This window comes from Nicotiana sylvestris, chromosome 1 (genome assembly GCF_000393655.2).
Source record: "Nicotiana sylvestris chromosome 1, ASM39365v2, whole genome shotgun sequence".
NCBI classification, from domain to species: Eukaryota; Viridiplantae; Streptophyta; class Magnoliopsida; order Solanales; family Solanaceae; genus Nicotiana; species Nicotiana sylvestris.
In genome coordinates, this window is record NC_091057.1 from 92,912,521 (window position 1) to 92,937,245 (window position 24,725).

A 24,725-nucleotide genomic window follows, 5' to 3' on the forward strand; every position below is an offset into this window, starting at 1 on the left:
TGGAGTGGTGGAGAGAAAGCATAGACATTTACTTGAAACAGCTAGAGCTCTCCTCTTTCAATCTCATCTCCTTATTCTATTCTGGGGAGACTGTATTCTTACTGCCACATACTTAGTCAATAAGTTTCCTTCTACTTTACTTCTTGGGAAAACTCCTTATGAAATGTTGTTTGGGTTTGTACCTGAATATTCTCATCTTAGAGCTTTTGGGTGTCTATGTTACTCTACTGATACCAAACCCTATAAGAACAAATTTCACCCTAGGTCTATTCCATATGTCTTTATAGGATATCTTTTTGCTAAGAAGGGATACAAATTATATAATCTCTCTAGCAAAGCAGTATTCATCTCAAGGGATGTTACTTTCAAAAAACACATTTTCCCTTTCCTTAGTTCATCTGTTGGCTTACCCACTTTCCCTTCTCCTCTCTCTTCAGACATTTTTGACCCTTCTCCTACCTCATCTCCTTCTCCTTCTTCATCTTCCTCTTCCTCCTCTTCTTCTTCTCTTTCCTTTGATCCTTCATCCCCTATTCTTTCTTCTCCTTCTTATTCTGGTTCTCCTTCACCTTCCTCAAATCCTCTTATTTCTTTCTCTCCTACTTCTGATCTTCCTTTGAGAAGATCTTCTAAACCTCACAATCCTCTTACTTATCTTAAATATTTTGTCTGCCATTCCTCTTCTCTAATACTTACATCAAGTCATGATGCTCTATCTATTACTCAACTTCATATTCATGAGCCTCACTCCTACTCCCAGGCAGCAATTGTCCCTAAGTGGCAGGATGCTATGAGGAAGGAATTTGAGGCTAACAAAACTTGGGAAATTGTTCAGCTGCCCCATGGCAAAAAGCCTATTGGCTGCAAATGAGTTTACAAGGTAAAGTATAAAGCTTATGGGAATATAAAGAGGTATAAGGCTAGATTAGTTGTAAGGGGTGATACTCAGGTGGAGGGTGTTGATTTCCATGAGACAATCTCTCCTGTTGTCAAAATATCTACTGTTAAGACCCTAATTATTGTGGCTGTCAAACAGGGTTAGCCTATGTTCCAACTTGATATCAACAATGCATTCTTGCATGGTGATCTTGATGAGGAAGTTTTTATGAAACTCCCTCTTGGTCTTTCTGTTGGGTCTTCTTCTTCCTCTGCTCCTTTAGTTTGCAAGCTTCAAAAATCTCTATATAGCTGAGCAGGCTTCCAGGCAGTGGTATGCCAAGTTATCTCAAGCCTTACATTCTAAGGGCTTGTACATTCACTCAATGATTACTCTTTGTTCACTAGGGGTTCTGGGAACTCTATGGTTATTCTGGTTGTCTGTGTGGATGATATTATATTTGGCACTGATGAGTCTGAATTTTTTTCTCTTAAGGCCTTTTTGGATCTTCAATTTAAAATCAAAGGTCTTGGCTCTCTTAATTACTTTCTTGGGATTGAAGTTCTTCATACACCTTCTGGGGTTCTTCTGCATTAGAAAAAGTTTATACATGATCTTTTAGCTACCTTTAACTCTTCTGATTGCTCTGCTGTAACTTGTCCCCTTGAGTTAAATATGAAGTTAAAGGCTAAAGAAGGGGATCCTCTTCCTAATCCTGAAAAATTATAGAAGCCTCATTGGTAAGCTAAATTTTCCCCCCACACTAGACCTGACCTAAGTTTTGTTGTGCAACATCTTAGTCAGTTCATACAACAGCCCAGCTTTCCTCACATGAAGGCAGCTTTGCACCTGTTGAGGTATCTCAGAGGCACTTCTGATTTTGGCCTTTTGTTCTCCAATTTTCCTGATCTCTCTTTGCAGGTTTATTATGATAGTGATTGGGGATCCTTCCCTGATAGCAGGAAATCTATTTCTGGTTTCTGTATATTCCTTGGTGGCAGTCTCATTGGGTGGAAATTCAAGAAACAAGCAGTGATCTCTTTGTCTTTAGCTGAAGCTGAGTATAGATCTATGAGCAAGGCTGTGGCAGAAATTACTTGGGTATGTAGGCTTTTATCTGATCTTGGGGTATCTTCTGCTTCTCTTGATCCTCTCTATTGTGACAGCATCTCTGCTATTCACATTGCTCGCAATCCTGTCTTCCATGAGCGGACCAAACACATTGAGTTGGATTGCCATTTTATTCGTATACCAAGCTTGTTGAAGGTATCATCAGTTTATCTCACACTTTCAGTGCTTCTCAACTCGCGTATGTCTTCACCAAACCCCTGTGTGGGCTTTCTCATCATTTTCATATTCGCAGATTGGGGGTTCTCTCACCCTCCAATTTGAGGGAGGCTGTTGAGATAGGCTGAAATCAGTGTGGCCCAGGCTCAATTATTATTTATTTATGTACATCATATTAGGCCCATTAGTTAGCCTTTTATTTCTTTACATATATTGGGCCATGTATATATACAGAGGGACCCGATTTTGTAATAGTTAGATAATTCATTTTTGTTCTGAGGTCAATAAAAAATATCTCGAACCTTCTCTCTTTCTCTCTTTAACCCTAAGTTCCTCTTCATTGAATCTATGAGAAAGATGAACATTAACATTGTTTTCAGTGTTCAGCCATGCATTTTCAATTTAGTTTGCAAAAAATTGGAAAGGAAAACGTTAGCTAATTGCACCGTCACATAATTGAAATAAAGTTAGTAATTGCCATCCTTTATAGGAGTAGTAAGTTAGGCAGTGAGCTATATATACCATATATCTCTATCCTAACAATAAACAATTTATACTATTTTTCGTGTGATTGCAGCATTTACTACATGAAGGAGCGATCCAAACTTATTAGCCCGCGTATAAAACAAGATGGAATCCCACCAATGACGTGCATGGAGCAAAAATCAGAGATGATTTCAGAATTTAATTTTGTTTTGTTGTATATTAGATAAGTAAAAAAGAATGGAGGTAGTACTACATGAGTACTGGGCCAACTGGAGCATGGTTACAAACTCCGATACATGGCAATGGCTAGACAACTTTACTAGAGAAAGAGAAAATATCTAGTTAATTGTTTTAGTAAACAAGAAGTATTTGCATCAATTTGTTCAAGATATACCTTTGTTGCTCCCGTTTAAGTGAAGTATTAATTAAATGAGACGGTTAAGAGCAGCGAAGCCAGAAAATTCAATAAGGGTGTTCAAATTTTAAACACCCTTTGCCAGTGGGCTATGCAAGGATGTTCAAAGTCTGTTTTTAATCAATAACAAGTAATATTTTACCTTATATGTAGTATAATTTTTCGGCGAAGGGTGGTCAACCAAAGTAGCTTCGCCCCTGATTAAAAGAGATAACGAATAGTTAAAAGATTAAAAAAACATATATCTATATTAATCTTTTTTAAGGGATGTGTAAAAGATAGTAATATAGACTAGAGGTAGTACAATTCTTGAAGTCCTCGTACTTTGAGTACAATTCTCTATGGCCCTTCATGTTGTCTCATCCCACGACCTAAAACATGTCGTATAACCAATAGAGGTGCACACCAATATAAGAGTGATTTTATGGTGTGCCTCATCCAACTACCATTAGTTACGTGAGACCTCTTTTTATCGTAAAAATAGTACGAGTTAGTCAATTTTCGGACTGATCATTCAAAAATAGACAGCGTTTGCAAAGTTATTGAAAAATGTACTTTCATTAATATCACACTATTAAAAACATAATATAAAAGGTTAGCATTAATTAATGATTAACAAATATGGCAGTAAAATATTTGTACATATAGCAGATTTAATTCAATTCAAATCAGCAAGAATCAAGTTATTTAAAAAGACAGTCCTAGTATTTAATATTTTCCCCTATTTTTTCTCTCCATTCCATAATATGTTTATGTTTTCGTTAGAAACACATCCATTCCATAACAAATTTTTCCATTTCCATTCATGGACCTTTTTATATAATGTAATGTAGCAAAATTATACATCTTTATATTCTGGTGAAATAAAATATATATGTTTTATTAAAAAATATAATGTATGTTTGTGGTATATATACATTATAAATCATTTATTTTTTTAGGAAAACTCATGTAAATGTGCATATATTGTTTATATACGTCTTTATATTTAAATATATATCATCGATCCATTCCATAACAATTTTTTCCTTTTTATACATGGACCTTTTTATTCAACTTAATCCTAGCAAAATTATATATCCGTATATTCCAATGAAATAAAATACATATATTTTGTGAACAAAAATATAATGTATGTTTGTGGTATATTATAAATCATGTGTTTTTTTTAGGAAAAATCATGTATATATGCATATCTTATTTATACACTTATTTTTATTTATACACTTATTTATATTTAAATAGATATTATTAATATGCCATTTATATTTTGCACTAATATAACATGCATATTTGTATAAATTATCCGTATATAAACAGTATATGTGACATATTTTTTTTTCTTTTATATACATATTAGTGGCATGTTAATATTTTAGATTAAATTTTATGTAAGGTATAGGCTAGCAATATACGTTGAATAATATCAATATAATAATGTATATATGTGGTATAAATACATATAAAAATATATATGACATATTGATGGAATATTTACATTGTAAACTATCATAATATAATATACTTGAAATATATTAAAGGTATATTTTGAGTTAAAATAAAATTATATAGAAAAAAGTTTAAAACTCAAAAAAGAAAAAAATACTAAAATTCTCATTGTGCAGAGGGATTATTTTTGAGATATTCTTCTTTCAGAATCTTTGATATATTTGGGTAAGTGTTATTTATGGAAGAGAAAAGAGAAATTATGGAAGAGTAAGGGAAAAGAAAATATAGTAAAAAGTATATTAGTATGGAGGGATCCCTTAGTTAATGGAGTTATCAATGTAAAAGTGCTAAAAAAGTAATAAAAGAAAAATTGCTACTTTTAGAATAAACAAAGCCCACTATCATTTATGAAAATAGTTTTTAAAAAGGGAGCAAGCATGTAAAAATCTCTTGAAAATAGCCACTATTTTGCTGCAACACGGAAAGTTTTAGCATAATATACTGGAGATCGGTGCACCTGTGTATGAACTTCCAGCATATTATGCTGGAACTCCAACACGCGGAAAGTTTCAGTATATTATACTGGAGTATTTTTCCGGATTTTAAACAGTGCTTTCGTTCAAATTTATCTTTACATGAAAAACGGCTAAATTTCGATTAATTTTGAAACGGTGGCTATTTGTGAATGACCATTTGAAAATCTGGTTATTTTGAATTTCTCCCCTTTTTATGTCGCACATTTGTGGATTCATATCTTATAAATTTGGGCTCACAAAATTCTGAGAACACAAAGTTGTGAGACAAAAAAGAGACATCACGCAATTAGTGTTAGTTATCTGAGACACAAAATATAAAAGATTTCCTTCTTTAATAAAAAAGGTGGCCGGCATTAATTATTATAAGCTGCAATTTTATCTCTGTCTCGACGTCTAATTAACATTTCCAACTTCATGTTAGGCTCGACTGTTTCGAGATTAAAATCAAGCCACAATATTTCTGTTCAGAGACGGATTTAGTGCGAGGTCCAAGCATTCAGTTGGTTCGAAACATATATACATATGCAATCAGTTATACCTCTCTATAGCAGTATCCTTATATATAATAGTCATTTACTATAAAAGACAAGTTTTTCTTAGAATCGATTTTTCAAGTTATATTTTACTTTTCTATAATAACTTTTTACTCATATCAGCGACAACCATATTTATAGCAGAACGCTCTTTATAAAATTATCCCTCTAGGACAGTCATATAAAATCTTTAAGATTACTAATAATAATTCTAAAAATATACACTATTTTTCTAGCGAACAAAGTTTTTATCTTTGCATAAGATATAAGATTTGAAGATTTGCAAATGATATAATTTCCATTGGATACTTTTTTTCTCAAAACTTTGGACACGGATCTTAGCAAATTCAAACATTATATTGGTAGTAAGAGAATAAAATCTACGAAACAGTTACAATTACAAAGTTCTTCCATCAATCTTGAAAGAATTTATATATTTTCCTAGTAACTTTAAAAGTGTGTCTTAAAATTTAAATTTTTGTACGCTTAGTTATGAATTTATTAATAATGTATTAGCTTTCTTCAATATATACCCAATGAAATGTGTATATTTTCTAATATATTAAATTTTGAATAATTTTTTTATATTTTTATGTAACATAAATAAATAAATAAACTGATTTTTGGATAAGTTTTATCTATAACAACCAAAATATATTTAAATGTCAAATGTTATTATAGGTGTATAACAATCATTCAGTATAAAAGCCAAAAAATATCGGAACAAATGAAACTGTATAGAGAGGTTTGACCGTATATATAATCTTTTTCTACTAAGTTTTGTCCCTCTCACTAATCTTCCACATCTTCCAAATTAATGCTTGAGGCTATAAGCCTACATCTCAAAGCTTGTTTTCATCGAGTAGTTGCTATCTGATTTTGAGCATTGTAGACAAGTCCAAACAAATAATTTGCTCTGAGAACATGGCTGGGGAGGCCAAGTTGATAATGTCCACTAGTACAAAATCCTCAAAAAAGCTTGTCAACATCATCAAGTTATTTTTACATTAATTCTCATTCTCAAATAATCTCTCAATATCAATAGAATTTAATTTCTTGGAAAACATTGTCATGTTATTGTCTCCCCCCCCCCCCAAATCCAAATGTAAACTTCGCTTCTTAATATCTGCCAGGCTTTCATTTGCTGAAATAGTCTTCGTGATATCAATAATAATTTTTTTCTCCTGGTAGTTGAAAGCCAGATCATCCTCTTAATTTTTGAGAGAATATCATACCAAACTTGTCAACTTTCTTCTTGATACTTAAAATATAAACCCTTAAAGGGGGGGGGGAGGGAATAAACATACTATGTCATTCTATTCCTACTTTCTATCCACCCCATTGAAAATGAAAAGGGAAATAGTTTAGAATATTAAGTTATAAGTACTAATAATGTATAGATTTTTATCATTATCAAATTAAGTTGACTTATAGATAATTCTTCGTTGCAAATATGGTATGATATTTTCGAAAAATATAGTAACAATCAGCTAATTCTAACAGTGCATATTGTAAGATAGATTAACATTGTCACTATTAACTTTTAAAAAGTGAAGTAAGAAGAATTCCCCGTTAGATTGAGTAATTTTATCTTTTGTTGTTTCCACCCGGTTGGTGTCTACATTGGGGCCACTAAATTCGAATTCATGCTAGAATGAATTAAATTATTAAGAAATTTTTACATTCCTATACCATATACGAAATTATATTACTCTCGATATTTAAGGTTTGATATAATTATATTTAGTATACCTAATTACCAATTATATACAATTAGTGGTTTTTAAGGGTATTAATTACACTCCTAATTTAATGGTACCGTATATTCCTTCTAATACCACTCCCCCCACGTTTCTCTCTCCAATTTCCACACCTTCACCCATGTTTCCCTCTCACACCCACGATTTCTGTATCAAAATCCCATTATTTCTTCCATAGCCAAGGCTTTGAATTCGAATTTGGGTTTTCAAAAGACATTGTTTGTTTGGATTGGATGTTGTTGCAAAGAATTGAGTATTCTCTCTACATCTCTCTCTATCTCGCAATCCTAAATTTCAATAATATAAGAGGAAAGGAAAAGAGAGCAGCAATTCCACCATTGACAACCATTAAAAAGCTTTGAAGCTTTGAATTCTAATTTGGGTTTTCAAAAATCATTATTTGTTTGGATTGGGTGTTGTTGTAAATAATTGGGAATATGGTTTGGAGTTTATATCTCAATTTTGAGGGGTTTTGGTGAAGATTAGACTTGGTTTTGGCTGAATATCAGATTAAAACTCGAAGAAGAAGAAGAAGAAGACATGACATACATTATATTGCAGAAATTGTAGATAAATTGTAGACTGTTGTTTATTTATTTTTGAGCTTTGTGTTTTTGTATTAAAAGTTTTGATGGGAGCTTGTTATTCCACTTCGTCTGTTTTGGAGCTAACTTGTGCAGAGGAGAAGATGTTTTTTAAGTTATATATATTGTTATATCTTTAAATTCAAGAAAGTATGGTTGTATTGTATTTAAAGAGGGGTGAATTTGTAGAATAGGTTGAATGTGAGGAATGAGTTAAATAAGACTCACAATGGCTTGTTTTCTACATTTAATCTACAACAAAACTACATATCATTTGAAAAATTAATATGAAAATACAGAATTTCAATGTTTCTACAAATTATCTACAAAATTTCTTAGGAAGATCTATCCCTTTAGCATATTTTTTGGATTCCATATTTAGCATAGCAGTTTCGTAAGGAGTAACAAGAGCATATAGGAGAATCACAGAATTATAGCATAATCGAAATTTTCGACATAATTGCATTTTTTGCAGAAGATTTGTAGAAGTTTTAGCGTTTTTGATTTGTGAAAACAGAAAACAAAGCATCTACAATCAGAAAACAAATAATCTACAATTTATCGACAAAATATCTACAAACTAGGTACATTGAATTTTAATATCCCAATTCCCATTCAATTATAGCATAATTGGGATTTTCGACATAATTACATTTTTTGCAGAAGATTTGTAGAAGTTTTAGTCGTTTTTGATTTGTGAAAACAGAAAACAAAGCATCTACAATCAGAATACAAATAATCTACAATTTATATACAAAATATCTACAAATCGGGTACAATGAATTTTAATATCCCAATTCCCATTCAATTGTAGCATAATTGAGATTTTTGACATAATTGCGTTTTTTCAGAAGATTTATAAAAGTTTTAGTCGTTTTTTATTTGTGAAAACAGAAAATAAAGCATCTACAATCATAATACAAATAATTTACAATTTATCTACAAAATATTTATAAATTGAGTACATATTTGGACTCAACATGCTCCCCCTGAAATGTATGTTTCACATTTTTGATACATATTTTTGTCCAAAACAGTACAAAATCATCCACTTAAATACAATATTTATACAATATTGTTCAACTTTCATACAATAGGTAAATGAATAAAAGAAAAATAAATAAACAACAATCTACAATTTTTCTTCAATTTATCTTCAATTTTTCAACAATTTCTGCAATATACGTCTTCTTCTTCTTCTTTCAATCTGAAATTCAGTCAAAACCAAGTCTAATCTTCACCAAAACCCCTCAAAATTGAGATATAAACTCCAAATCATATTCCCAATTATTTTCAACAACACCCAATCCAAACAAATAATGATTTTTGAAAACCCAAATTTGAATTCAAAACTTTCAAGCTTTTTAATGGTTGTCAATGGTGGAATTGCTGCTCTCTTTCCTTTGCTTTGTACTACTGAAATTTGAGATTGAGAGATAGAGAGAGATGTAGAGAGAATTCTAGAAACAGAGTGTATCGCAAAACAGAGTATGGAAAATTTTGATATGTGTTGTGAAAGATCAGAGTGAAACCGACGATAATTATGAATGTGCGTGATCTGCGTTGTAGAAGATCTTGAAGAATATTTAATTCCTCAATTTTAGCGCGCCTAAATAAGGAATCCTACAGCTATAATGATTCCTTATTTAATGCATTGTCTATATTTTGTAGGAATACTATTAGCATAAAGGGTAATATGCAAACTATGAACATATTTGGTAATATAGTTTCCTATAGGATATAGGAACGAAAATTTCTCATTAATAAATACTTATCACTCCACCACGACTCTTATGGATAGATTGACTAAAATTTATTTAAAAAATTATACATAAACCATTTGGAAAATGGTGAGGATAAACACTAACATGTGAAAGTACATAAGTTGTCCAAGAACATGGAGGGGCCACACAAAGACAGAATCCAAGGTACATGAACACAAAAATTAATAAAACTACCAAATTTCCAAGTATCAATTCCCAAATTCACTTAACCCACTAAACAGATTATTTAGCTGATCAAATCCCGGCTAAAATCGTGGAAAAGTCTTCACAACAAACTCTTGTTTGGATCTCGAGAAAATAAGAAAGGCAATTAATGAAATCCAACACTTTCCAAGAAAACAAACAAACAGCAAAAAGATATAAGTTATATATATTTATAGCTTGAAGATTATTTTACATATCAAAAGTATAATTTAACATATTATAGTAAGTAACTATTTTACCTAGTAATATATTAATTTTGATCATAAAGATTTATCTATAATCAGAGGTGGAATAAGGATATTTAGACTTAACTGGTTTGACTTTTAAAATTCTAAGGATTGAAATTGTTATATTTTAGAAATTATGAGTTTAAAATTTAATATTTATTATTTTCCCACATATAATTTTGTTCAATTTCAAAAATATTAGTTTCAGTTGAATCTTCTTTCAAAAGTTATATCCACCACTGCTTAATTTCTTCAGGTAATCTAAGTGGGCGTTTGGACATAAGAATTCTAAAATTTTAAAAAATGGTGAAAATCTTTTTTAAGTGAAAATGATATTTGAAATTTAGAGTTGTGTTTGGACATGAATATAATTTTGGATTGTTTTTTAAGTTTTGTGAGTGATCTGAATGAAAATTTTGAAAAATAGAGTTTTTCAAATTTTCAAAAAATTCCAAAATGCATCTTCAAAGTGTAAATTAAAAATTTATCAACAAACGCTGATTTCGAAAAAAAAAGAAAAAAAAATTGAGAAAAAATGAAAAAATTCCTATGTTCAAACGGGCTCTAATTTGTATAATAGTCTGTCTTTTAATATGTTAAACTAATACTATCAAAATGACCAAAAAGTTCTTTAAAAGGAGCGAGCTTTTGTTTGGGATAGAAGTCGTTCCAGCAAAGGCTAAAGGGGGCCCAATGCGCTGCAACTTTCACATGTTCATGAGCTGTCTTCCGTATTTTTTCAAAAAATTTAAAGTTTTCTTCCCATTTAAAAAAAAAAAAAATTATTCGAGTTTTGATATTTTTCTTTGACCAGTTGATTTTTTTATTAGACAATTCATATACTGCTTTTTATAATTTATTTTATTTCTTTCTTTAAGTCACGAGTGAATGTTGTTGGGATTCAAACTCAGGATTTATACTGTTTTTTTTTTTAAAGTAGTTCTGTTTTTTCTAGTCAATAGAGACTTCATGCTTGCCCTTCATAATATCTTTTCACAACAATAAGTTGTTAAAAAATATTATATTCTAATTTTATTTCTATAACAACTCGCTGAAATCCACTAGTGGGGTTTGTGAAGGATAGTGTGTAGCGGTGTATTGGGAAAAATTGAGTTTACATATTAAAGTAGTGTGAAGATGACGTGTCATGATACATAGACTGGTCAAAGAGTTACAACTGGCAAAGAGACACGAGTTGCAACAGATACGAGTAGAGGCAAAGGAAGAGGCACGAGCGATTATCCAAAAGACTCAGCGCTCGTACTTATTTAAGTCCAAGAATCAAGGGAAATGAATCTAACACTACATGGGAGTACAAATACAGTATTTAATGAGCCTTAAATATAAAAACGTTAGAGAATCTGTATTAAATACAATGATTATATAACGTAGCATTTAATGTCTTTAATTGTCCATAATGACCTTATTATGACAAAGGCAAAATGCATATCTACAAAATAGCTATAAAAGGAAGAGAACAGATCAATTGTAGGTACACGAAATACTATTTGAATATACCGATTTACTTGCTTTTCTTCTGATTATATTATTACTAGCCAAATTACTTTCTTTCATATATTTTGATTATTAGTAACCCGAATTCTTCTAAATTAAAGCTTTGACCGAAATCCCATTTTTTAGTTAAACAAATTGGTTCCGTTACCGGGAATCTGATAATCTATCCTCTTTTAGCTTAACTTTCCTTGTTGCATCAACCATGTCGAACAACAATGACAACATTCAAGTAAACCAAGGAAACCAACAACTTCAGGGAAATCCACAGGATAATCAAACCCCGGTCCCTTCTCCACGAGGCTCTCCTTGGCGATCTCGTGAAGGCTCTCCTGATGGATCTCATACAAATGGAAACGCTCAATTTGAAAATGTTGCAGCTATCGATGAAGCTTTGCAGAAACTAATTGCTGCACAGGTCAATAAAGCTCTTGAGGCTTTTGCTAGCCAGTTACCCGTTGCACCACCCACACCCACTCCAAATAACAACACTTTGGAGAACCCCCGTTTCGGGCTTGTTAATTCAGGTAGTGGTGGAACCCCAACGAATAACAGGAGGGAGAACCAGGTAACTTATCAATTCTGATTTACAAAATTTAGTACTAACATTGTAGAAACAACTCAAGGAACAAGGTAACCGCATAGAGAAAATACCCGGGGTACCGCCCGTAATCAAAGGGATAGATACGGATAAATATTCGCAACAACTCTGGAAGCCAAGTGCTGCTCCCCTCCCAATTCCAAAGAAATTCAAAATGCCTGATATTCCAAAATACGATGGAAAAACAGACCCACAAGACCACATGACTGCATTCACAACATGCGTAAAAGGCAACAACTTGACAAGCAGGAGATTGAATCAGTGTTAGTGAAAAAATTTGGTGAAACACTCACCAAGGGTGCATTAACATTGTATTCTCTTTTACCCGAAAATTCTATAAATTCTTTTGCGGAGCTTGCAGATTCTTTCATTAAAGCACACTCGGGAGCTCAAAAAGTCGAAAAAAGAATGGAAGATATTTTCAAGATCAAGCAAGGGGACTCAGAATTGCTTAGGGAGTTCGTTGACAAATTCCAACGTGAAAGAATGACATTACCACGTGTACCTGATAATTGGGCAGCTATAGCTTTCATAAGTAATTTGAACGAAAAGAGCTCGAAAGCTACGAGGCGAATCAAGGAAAGTCTTCGTGAATTCCCAGCTACAACGTGGAATGACGTTTACAACAGGTATAGCACGAAGCTAAGGATAGAAGAAGATACTGTTCCACGATTCCAAAAAGAAGAAAAAGTAAGTTCGAGATGGGCAAAAACCGAAAAAAGGTCCGGTAAAAATAGGTACGAGCCATACATGGGACCTGCGGGAAAAGATTCATGGTCAAAACAGGACAATCAAAGGTATGATCACAGATCAAGGAATAGAGAGTCAAGCACTTCATCAAGGTTTAGGAATGATCGAAACACCCATGAGTCATGAGATGATGATAGAAATTTGAAGGCGAGATTTGGTAGTTACAATTTCAATGTGAGCACTTCCGAACTCGTAGTTGTTTTGAGAAGCATGGGCGACAATGTACGGTGGCCAAAAGAGATGAGATCGAATCCAAACAGGCGCAACCCTGATCATTGGTGTGAGTTTCATAATGATCACGGGCATAAAACAGTAGATTGTAGATTCTTACAAAGTGAATTTGATCATTTATTAAAACAGGGGTATCTCACCGAGTTATTCAGTGAGAAAGGTAAGCAAGCTTACATGAAGAATAGGCAGGAACCCTCTAAACCACCTTCTCCCAAAAGGACTGTCAACGTTATAAGCGGGGGTGAAGACATCAATGGCGTAACGTACACTGCAGCTAATAAAATTTCCAAAGTCACAATTACCCAAGAGAAACGAGTGCGACATGTATTAGAGGAAGACAACATTACATTTGATGATGTTGATGCGGATGGCGTATTATCTCCTCATAACGATGCCCTGGTAATATCTTTAATTGTACATGATACTAATGTGAAACGAGTTTTGATGGATCCAAGTAGTTCTGTGAACAATATTTTGCTAAGAGTATTACGTGAGATGCAAGCTGAGAATAAATTAATACCAAAGGCACATACTTTATTTGGATTTGACAATTCTAGTGTTGTGATGAAAGGAGAGGTAACACTCACCACATTCACAAAAGGAGTTGTCAAAGATACAAAGTTTCAAGTAGTAGATATGGAGATGGCTTACAATATGATCCTTGGGAGACCATGGATCTACGTAATGGGTGTCGTTCCTTCAATCTTGCATCAAGTTATTAAATTTCCATCACCATGGGGAATATGTCAAATTCGCGGGGATCAACATACATCCAGGAGCATCAACTCTGTAGCAAATTCAAGTACGAAAAAAGAAGAAAAATAGCAATTACAGAAGACAATTGAGGGCACCACAACACAAACCTCAACTGAATAAGGGCGAATAGATGTGGATTCAAGACCTTATACCATTCAAGAACCAGAAGAAAATGAAAATATCAAAACAACAATTGAAGAACCGGAGGCTGTGGTATTATTTGCTCAATGGCATGATAAGAGAGTCTACGTATGGGCCAATCTAAGCCAAGACATGAGAGGTAAGTTAATTGAATTTTTAAAAACTAACGTGGATTGTTTTACTTGGTCCCACTCTGACATGACAGGAATACCACCGAAGGTAATGACTCACAAATTTAATGAAGACCCAACGTAACCTCCTATCAAACAAAAGAAAAGAAAGCAAGGAACTTTCAAGAATCAGGTGATTCAAGAAGAGGTTCAAAAATTGCTAAAGATTGGATCCATCCGCGAGGTAAAGTATCCTAATTGGTTAGCCAATACTGTTGTAGTCCCAAAGAAGAATGGTAAGTGGCTAGTTTGTGTGGATTACACAGACCTTAGTAAAACTTGTCCTAAAGATTCTTTTCCACAACCACATATAGATCAGCTAATTGATGCTACTGCAGGGCATAAGCTATTAAGTTTTTTAGGTGCATATTCAGGGTACAATTAGATCAAAATGGATCCGGTAGATAAGGAAAAAACTTCATTCATAACAGATAGGGGGACTTACTATTATAAAGTAATGCCTTTTGGTCTTAAAAATGCTGGTGCAACATATCAAAGGCTGGTTACTAAATTGTTTCAAGAACATCTGGGAAAAACCATGGAGGTTTATATAGATGATATGCTTGTTAAAACTCAGCATTCGAGAGATCATATATCACACTTGTCAGATGCATTTCAGATTTTGCGCAAATATAATATGAAATTAAATCCGGAGAAATGTGGATTTGGTGTCGCGTCAGGGAAGTTTTTGGGTTTTCTTGTTTCTAACCGTGGTATTGAAGTGAATCCCGCACAGATTAAGGCCATTGAAGAAATTCCTGAAAGAAGTACAGAGGTTGACAGGAAGAATTGTAGCCTTGGGAAGATTCATTTCTAAATCATCATAAAAGTGCTTTAAATTCTTTTCAGCTCCTAAAAAGCAAGATCACTTTGAGTGGAACGAGGAATGTCAGCAGGCACTCAAAAATTTGAAGACATACTTATCAAATCCACCATTGCTCGCAAAATCAAAGGTTGGGGAAAGACTGCTCATCTACCTTGCTGTTTCAGAAGTAGTGGTAAGTGTTGTTTTAGTCCGTGAGGATCAAGGTAAACAATCTCTGATCTATTATGTTAGCAAATCTTTGTTAGATGCGGAGACACGGTACCCTCAATTGGAAAAGCTTGCATTTGCATTAATCATGACATCTAGAAAATTAAGGCCTTATTTTCAATGTCATCCTATTGCTGTAGTTACTGCTTATCCATTACGCAATATATTACATAAGCATGAATTGTCATGTAGGTTACCTAAATGGGCTATAGAATTGAGTGAATATGATATCACCTACCAACCTAGAACTGCTATAAAATCTCAAGTGTTAGCTGATTTCGTGGTTGATTTTAGCCAAGGGATGCAATTAGAAGCATAAAAAGAGTTGCAGGTGTTCAATGGAGCTAACCCAGGAACTTGGACCTTATTTACTGATGGTTCATCTAACGTAAAAGGTGTTGGTTTAGGGATTGTTTTGGTACCACCTATGAGTGAAACCATTCGACAAGCCATAAAATGTCATTCTATAATTAACAATGAGGCAGAGTATGAAGTTGTGATTGCAGATTTAGAACTGGCACGAGAACTTGGCATAAATCAAATTATAATCAAAAGCGATTCACAACTCGTAGTTAATCAAATGCTGGGGACTTATACGGCCAGGGAAGCAAGGATGCAGCAATACTTAGAGAAGGTGCGGGATTTGATAAAGCAATTTCAAACCTGGAAAGTAACACAAATATCAAGGGATGAAAAGGTTGAAGCCGACGCCCTAGCTAATCTTGCATCTACGGCAGACGTGGCAAGCAATGAAAATGCTTCAGTTATTTATTTGTTTCATTCAGTTCTCGACCACGATAAGAATGAGGTAAATTTTAATAACTTAACTTGGTATTGGAAGAACGAGATTGTTGTTTTTTTGCAGTATGGTACCGTCCCTGAAGATAAGAAAAAAGCTCATGCACTTCGGAAAAAGGCTGCTCCGTATTGCTTAAAGCAAGGCAATCTTTACCGAAAAATGTTTGGTGGTCCCTTAGCAAGATGCCTCGGACCTTCTCAGACGGAATACGTAATGAGAGAAATATACGAAGGGCATTGTGGGAATCACACAGGAGGAAGGTCATTGGTAAGAACCTTAATTAGGGCAGTTTATTATTGACCCAAAATGGTAGAAGAAGCGGAAAGTTTCGTGGCTAAATATGATAAATGCCAAAGGTACGATAATAATATGCATAGGCCTGTGGAGTTATTACATCCGGTCATTGCACCGTGACGATTTATGAAATGAGGGATAGATATCGTGGGTCCACTACCGCAAGCAAAAGTACAGGTAAAATTTTTGCTCGTACTCACTGATTATTTTACTAAATGGGTAGAGGCAGGAGCATTTAGTCAGGTGCTAGAAAAGGAAGTTAAAGATTTCATTTGGCAGAATATCATATGCCGATTCGGTGTGCCAAAGGAGATCATGTGTGATAATGGTCCTCAGTTTATAGGCACTCAAATCACAGAATTCTTTCAAAGTTGGCAAATTAAAAGGATTACGTCTACACCTTATCATCCGGTGGGTAATGGGCAAGCTGAGTCAACAAACAAAGTCATTATCAACAATTTAAAGAAGCGTTTAGAGGAATCCAAAGGTAATTGGCCAGAAGTGTTACCTGGTGTTTTATGGGCATATCACACAACATCAAAAGCAAGTACAGGAGAAACACCATTTTCATTGGTTTATGGAGATGAAACTTTAATTCTAGTTGAGATAGGAGAGCCGATTACATGATTCACACAGACGACAGAAGAATCTAATGACGAGGAAATGCGTGTAAATCTTGATTTACTTGAAGGAAGAAGAGAACCTGCACTAATAAGAATGGCAGCACAGAAGCAGGTCATAGAACGATACTACAACAGAAAAGCATACCTCAAATTCTTCAAAATTGGGGACTTCGTGCTCAAAAAGGTTTTTCAATCTACGAAGGCAGCTAACTCGAGGAAATTAAGTCCAACATGGGAAAGACCCTATAGAATTCATGATATTGCAGGTAAAGGAGCATACGAGCTAGAAACAATGGATGGCAAGATATTACCTTCACATTGGAATGTTGTTCATCTGAAGAGATATTATTTCTGAAGAATACCCACGGTCAGGTATCCATATTTTAAAATTTAATTTTTGAATTGTTAAAATTCTACTAACGATTTTAGATGATAGGCAAAACGCTAACCCGTACTAAATGATGAGTCACGACCTGCAAGGCATGTGGAATAAATTAAACTTCCTGGCCTAGGGTTACAATTATTCTGATAGAAATTCAAACGGGTTAAGCAGTCTTCATCTATAATCGTACCTATGAGTCCCGTATGTTTTTCTTTTACAGGGAAAGGACCAAATGAAAGGAACAATCAAGTGCCCGAGGCTTCATACTTCAATGCTCAAACACTTGGGGGACTACATAATATACACATGCATATGTATAAGGAAGGCAAAGAAGATCAAGCCCTGAAAAGTTCACTCATTGAATAAGTCAAGTGCAGAGCAAAGTCACGAGCTAAGGCCAAAGAAAAACCTTACCATAGTTAGGGTAAAGGTTATGTACTAAAACGGGTTATAGATAAAAACCTCGTGTTTATTACCTTACCATAGTCAGGGTAAAGGCTATGTACCGAAACAGGTTATAGATAAAAGCCTCGTATTTATTTTTCTTTTTTAAATCTGTTACAAGAAAAATAGTTACGAGAAAGTTATAGATGTAATTCAAATACGTGTAAAGTGTTATTCAAAACTAGACAAAGTTCAAATAAAAACTTGTCAAAGTTATTTCAAAGAAACATGTGTATTCATATTTCTTTTATCGTATGTTTAACACCATTATGAAGTTGAGACGTCTTCTTCATTAAGTGTCGAATATAAAAGGGCCCTCTTTTATAAAATTCATGATTAATGTAAATATTCATGAAGTTAATAGAAGCATTTTTAAAGAATAACGCCTGCAACAAGATGTGAAAAGAAAGTGAAATCTGCCTTTGCTTTCCTTATTCTTGTTAGTGGTTGGATTTTGATTCCTTTATAATTCTCTTGATATTCTGTTTTTACCTGTTATTCCCTGAAGCATGTTTCCCCCTCCCATCTTTAATTTTGTATTCCTGCTTTACTTTCCGCTGTATATTATATAACTGCACAAGTTTATTTGGTGGTCTGGTCCTAGCCTCGTCACTACTTCGCCGAGGTTAGGCTAGACACTTACCAACACATGGGGTCGGTTGTGCTGATACTACACTCTGCACTATGTGCAGATCCCGGAGCAGCTCTTGGACCATAGTTGGAGGCTACCATCAGTCCACGCGGAGATCTAAGGTAGACCTGCAGGCGTCCGCAGGCCCTGGCGTCTCCTCTATCTTTTATTTCCTGTTTCATGTTTTTGCTTCAGAAACAATGTGTCTTTTATTCTCGGACCTTGTATTTAGTAGTCTTAGACCATATGTGACATTGTGATACCAGGTTTTGGGTGATTAAGGCTTAAGCAGTTGTAATAGATACATATTTCAGATATTTGTTTGTTTTCTTCTACTTAAAATTCAATTTTCCTTCTTATCACGTTATCACCTTATATTTGTTAAAAGGAAATAATTGGTTAATGAAGTAATTAGATTAAAGGTTCGGCTTGCCTAGCTCACATTAGTAGGTTCCATCACGACTCCCGAGAGTGGAAAATCCGGGTAGTGACAAGTTGGTATCAGAGCTCTAGGTTACATGGGTCTCACAGTTCACAGACAAGCTTAGTAGAGTATGAGGGATCAGTACAGAGACGTCTGTATTTAGCCCCGGAGGCTATAGAGTTAGGAAAAACCTCACATTTATTCTTTCCTGTCGTGCGATTTGGTTTCTCAAAGCTAATTGAATTTCTATTCTGTTCATTCGTGGATGGCGAGAACACGCACTTTGATGAATAAATGGCAAGTGAGGGGGATATCTGTATTGGGAAAATTTGAGTTTACATATTAAAGTGGTGTGAAGATGACGTGTCATGACACGAGTTACAACAGATACGAGCAGAGGCAAAGGAAGAGGCACAAGCAGTTATCCAAAAGACTCAGCGCTCGTACTTATTTAAGTCCAAGAATCAAGGGGAATGAATCTGACACTACATGGGAGTACAAATACAGTATTTAATGAGCCTTAAATACTAAAAATGTTAGAGAATCTGTATTGAATACAATGATTATGTAACATAGCATTTAATATCTTTAATTGTCCATAATGGCCTTATTATGACAAAGGCAAAATGCATATCTCCAAAATAGCTATAAAAGGGAGAGAACGGATCAATTGTAGGGACACGAAATACTATCTGAATATACCGATTTACTTGCTTTTCTTCTGATTATATTATTGCTAGCCAAATTACTTTCTTTCATATATTTTGATTATCAGTAACCCGAGTTCTTCTAAATTAAAGCTTTGATCGAAATCCCATTTTTTGGTTAAACAAGCAGACCTTACCTCTACTCGAGGGATAGATAGGTTGTTTACGATAGACACTTGGCTGAAAAGACGAAAAGAGACTAATTATATTTCTAGTGTGAGATAGAAATCTTTGTATTACTTTAAAAAAATTAATATAAAACCACATTTATGCATTTACAAAATGTCTAAGAATTCTTGTCCAAATAAGATTTGATATATTTGTTAAACATGTATAATAGACATCAAAATTAGGAACATTAGAATGGTTCACTTTTGGTTCCCTTTAAGTTAATAATGAGCAAAGAAACTAAACAGACAGGAAATATCAAAAATAAATTAATTTTAGAAACAAAATAAAGCTCCTAATACGTATTTTCATTAGCAAACACCTGGATGGTATGATGGATATAATTCGCACTCTTAACTAGAAATGGAAAACAATCCTAGTAGTAGTAGTAAGGGAGTGATTACCTAGTGTATTGGTCCAAATTTGGAAACCACGACAACGGATAAGCGAGGCTTGGGACGGAGTCACTACAATGCAACGACTGACGGTCGTTGTGGCAAAGGATGACGACCAGAGTCGAGTAGTTGAAATGAAGTAGTTTCGGTAGTCTATATTTAGAAAGAAACAGGAAGAATATACCTTTGGAATATTCTTTGTGCTGTACTTTTTAGGGTATTTTTTGGAGAATGTCCCTTATAAATAGGAGGAGAAAGTGGACAAGAGAGGAATCTGCCCTTTTCGAGAACTGAGAGATATTGTAAGATTGAGAAAAGAATATATGAGATAGTTGTCTTATTCATCCATACACATGTTGTTCATTATCTATCTATAAATATCAAGATCCCACATAGATATTGACTGCTTTCCTTCCCACGTCGTCAGAGAAAGGAAACACACAATCATATAATCATTGGGTGACTACTCTTTTATACTACAATCTTTGTTATTTCTTACATTTATTACACTTTTATGATATTGCACATCTTGTCAACCCCAGCATAATAAGTTCACTATTTAATGCTTATATAAACTCTACTCACCATACAAGAGTTTTGTTCCATTTGATCTAGAGATTATTAAATTCAACTGCGATTCACCCTACTAATTTATTACTAATTAGTTTATCAATTATTTGCTCAAACAATTTGGCACCGTCTATGAGGAGTTTTTCAGTTGAAATTGTAGTTTTTTCTAGATAAAAAAAACATCTCATTCTTCATTTGCACCAACTAACAATGGTAGGGAAAGGAGATGCGAGGTTGAAAACGATAACAGGTGTCACTAACAACATCTTGAACACCATCAACGAAGATGATAGGGAAGATAATCAAAACGTGACGCCAAGCGCTACGCTTAGGCAAAATGCTTCCCCCCCCCGCCCCGCGAAAGTGTTACTGCTTCGCGCAAAAAAGAAGCCTTCACGTCAATAATGGAAGAAGCACCACCAGCGGTAAAAAGGCTACTGGAAGAATGGCTAACAAGCACTCTGAACAATGTCGCGCCCCTTTTTCCTTCGCAAAATCGGGTTTATGACATTTTTGGTTATGGGACAACTCTTTCCTTTTGGGAAAAGGGGTTTGCGTTCTTGAAGAGTCGCCACCTAACGATTTAAGGTGCGTTAGGACACCTATAGGGTTCATTTATAACTACATTTGGTAACCAGAGATAGGGTAAGGGCTTGAAATTATCCTAAGGGGAAGATGTTAGGCACCCGTCAGGATCCACTAGTGTGGTTCCCGGCCAAACAGTTTTTTGTGAATTTGTACAATTAGCAGATAAGCAAGTATGGCTCAAATAGTAGGGGATTTAAGTTTAAGAACACAAATGTTTGAAAAGCAATTAATGAAAAGCAAGAGTTTAAAGGAATTACAATCTAAGTGCATTTGTGAATGTAAAGAGAGGGTGTCCTAGGTTTGTTTATAATATGGATCACATTAATGCAATACCTGGTATGACACTCCTCAAAGAAGGGTTATACGTGGTATTAACGCACCGATCATCATATTCATATCTACCCTTTCCCGCCCCGTGAAGGTAATTAAAGCGAGGGTTGGTCTCGACCCCTATCAGTCCCGGAGGAATTTAAGACTCCTATCCTATAAAGGGGGTTCTAGGTAGACCCTCAAGTTTAAAGGTAAAATGCTAAGGCGACACACAATAACAAGTAGGACTTCAATTAAGGGGATATGGAAGACAAACGAAAGGCTCAAATATACCTCCACATACAGTGCACATAAACAACATGACTAATATATAATTAAGGTCTGAATTAAGATCCTAAGCATGATAGCTAAGTGATAATAGTAGAACCAGATTTATTGCATGACTTAGAAAAGAAGTCCAAATTAGGCTTGTCTACTGATTTTAATAGCATACATAAAAAACATGTTTTCAGTTTTGACAAATTTAACACCTAAGGCTTGCCTAGGTGTAAAACAGTGTTCCAGTTATCAGAGTTAATTAGAGAAGACTGTTTGAATTGTATCGTCGTTCTAAATGTTCAGAATTTCGAAATTATTACCAGCACTAGAGATACCTAAGCGGATGTGAATGCAATCCTAAAGGCATGATATCTAATGCATAAAAATGCAGAGTAATGTATATGCAGGACCTAAGCAGAAAATGCATAAGTATTACATACTTTCAGAACATGAAAAATAACCTGTTTATTAGCGTTGTTTTATCTTAAGGCAGGATCTCTAAGTGTACATGGCAGCGCATAACGTAATAGTAAAGTGCTAGTTATTAGCAGATTTTAACACATGATTTTATAAGGGTGCACATGTTGAATCAATAAATGTGGGACCTAAGAGCATGATTTATAATGCACATATGAATCCTAAGCATGGTTTTTATTGTGCAATTAGGAATATAAACCTAATAACATATTTTCTACCCTTAACAACTGTGGCATGCATATTTACCCCATCCCTTTTCACTAGCCACCCCAATACTTATTTACAACAGATTATTACAGACCAACATTGAAATGAATTACATAAGTAGAAATGAAAATTGAGAAGTTACACTATAGAGAGCGTGATTAGGATTTCCTCCCTGAGTTATGTAATAAATCACCTCAAGTGCCAAGATTGTTCGATAGTCTTTTCTTATCCGGGTGTGTCAGAGTTCCCTAAGGACCTCAAGGGATCCCGGGCAGTGCTCACACCCAGATTTCATAGCCAAGACAGAGTAAGTGCAGTGTGGAAAGGCTAGCTTTTATGTGTCCAAGTTCAGAGGGAGCTCAAGGGTCCCAAGGCAAGGCTCACACAAAAGGGGCAGAACCTAGTGGTCTAAGAGTATATGTGAGAGTGCTTGACATAGATTTAAAAGGGTTAAATTGGAAACAGTTTTGTCAAAGCACGTTTGAAATAAGTTTGCAAAACAACAGATGAGTTGCTTAGGAAAACAGTTTTGAAAGGAGGAGGGAATAGGAGCAACAACAACTTGGCACAAGCCATCACACACAGAACAAGTTCAAAGAATAGTATCATTTCAACATTCACAGGCAGGGAAGTAAGGGGTTGGGGACACAGAGAGCTCAAATCAGAAACACACAAATATGGATGAGAAGAGAAGCATATAGACCAGCAAGTACAAAGAACAGGTAGGAGCTGATTGGCCTCCAGAACACAACCTACTACTTCAAAATGTTAGCAAGGGAATCATGCTCGAAATTAGAATAGTAATAGGCAATAAGACATAGAGACATGGTGTAGGAGTAGTCATGCTGAGGGAAGGAGTCTATTACACATAATTAGTCATGCCATTTAGTGTTAACCAAGCACATTTAAGAGTCTATAATGCTAACATGGCACACTAGTTGAGGGGAATAAATAAGAACTCAAGTAGACATGCTGATTACACACTTAAACAAGATAGGGCAAAACTTAAGCATGCTGAATAAAGCAGTAAACAAGAAGGGCAATTAAAGACATAAGCCATTAAATTAGAGCAGAAGGAGACATGGATTTAAAAGACATGGAGCACATAGAGTTGAGTTTCAGAATTGAACTAGGAACATACTAGTTAAGTAAAGCAAGTAGAGTTCCACAGTCTAGTCTTGGCTTTCAATCGGCTAGACAAGCAGTTAGCACAAATAATAGAGAAAAAAAAGATTTTGAGTGTGTGTGTGTGTGTGTGTGTATTCTGAACTATGTTCGTGTCTTGAGAGGTAAAACAAGAGTGTATATATAGCACTTTAGGAGTATAACAGAATAAGGTAAAGGAATCAACATTCAGTCAATTATGAAAATCATAGGATCACAGAAACCAATCACATAAAGGAGTTCAGAATAGACCCCTTAATTAGGGGTAATTGATCAAACGGTAATAGCAGGGATCTAATTAAGGAAAGAATCTCAATCATACCATGCAAAGGAATCAGTAAGAATCCACAATTATACGGGCAATCAAATAAGGTCAATATGACCAATTACGGTCATAAACAAGGAAACACCCAAGATTTACGCATATGGATCTCTAACAGAGTAAATCAACCAGCCAAAACTTTTAAAATAACACTGATTTCCAAAAAGAAATACTCAACTTCCATAAACAAAAATTAGGCTAAGTAAAACCTCACAGAGATATAGAAATTAGTCGGAGAAATAGATTCGAACCCTAATAAAGATTAATTAGGGCAAACCCTCAAAAATACTGGATTTAACAAGGAAAAATATTTAAGTCCAAATATAGAGTAAACTAGCATGACTGGTACCACAAAAACACCCAAAATCGAAGCAAAGATTGAAGAAACCACATAGAATCAACTAGGGTTTCATATTCTTGCACAAATCAGTCATGAAGACTAAAAGATAATTAACCCTTCGAAAGACAACTTGGGATGAACCCTAGTTTAGGAAGAGTGATAAAAAATTCGAAATAGTTAGTTAAAACAGGAGATTTTTAAAGGGAAACACTTAATAATACTCGAATCACCTCAGATCTAGAAAGATCTGAGAAGAATCGAACAAT

General features: G+C 34.4%; 2 protein-coding genes across 2 annotated transcripts; both read left to right on the forward strand.

Moving 5' to 3' along the window:
- Positions 1-13,215: 13,215 nt before the first annotated feature.
- Positions 13,216-14,061, forward strand: LOC138872323 (uncharacterized). Its single transcript, XM_070150392.1, has one exon. It carries the CDS (start codon positions 13,216-13,218, stop codon positions 14,059-14,061), a length of 846 nt encoding a protein of 281 aa, XP_070006493.1.
- Positions 14,062-15,916: 1,855 nt separating this feature from the next.
- On the forward strand, positions 15,917-20,497 carry LOC138872354 (uncharacterized). The gene is made up of 3 exons (XM_070150393.1): positions 15,917-16,144; positions 16,202-16,402; positions 20,420-20,497. Exons 1-3 carry the CDS (start codon positions 15,917-15,919, stop codon positions 20,495-20,497), a joined length of 507 nt encoding a protein of 168 aa, XP_070006494.1.
- Positions 20,498-24,725: the final 4,228 nt, after the last annotated feature.

Coding starts and splice junctions, on each gene's coding strand:
- LOC138872323 (XM_070150392.1), top strand. CDS start 13,216: ATGGGCGACAATGTACGGTGGCCAAAAGAGATGAGATCGAATCCAAAC.
- LOC138872354 (XM_070150393.1), top strand. CDS start 15,917: ATGCTGGGGACTTATACGGCCAGGGAAGCAAGGATGCAGCAATACTTA. Junction 16,145..16,201: donor TCGACCACGATAAGAATGAG/GTAAATTTTAAT, acceptor GTTTTTTTGCAG/TATGGTACCGTCCCTGAAGA. Junction 16,403..20,419: donor ACACAGGAGGAAGGTCATTG/GTAAGAACCTTA, acceptor TGTACTTTTTAG/GGTATTTTTTGGAGAATGTC.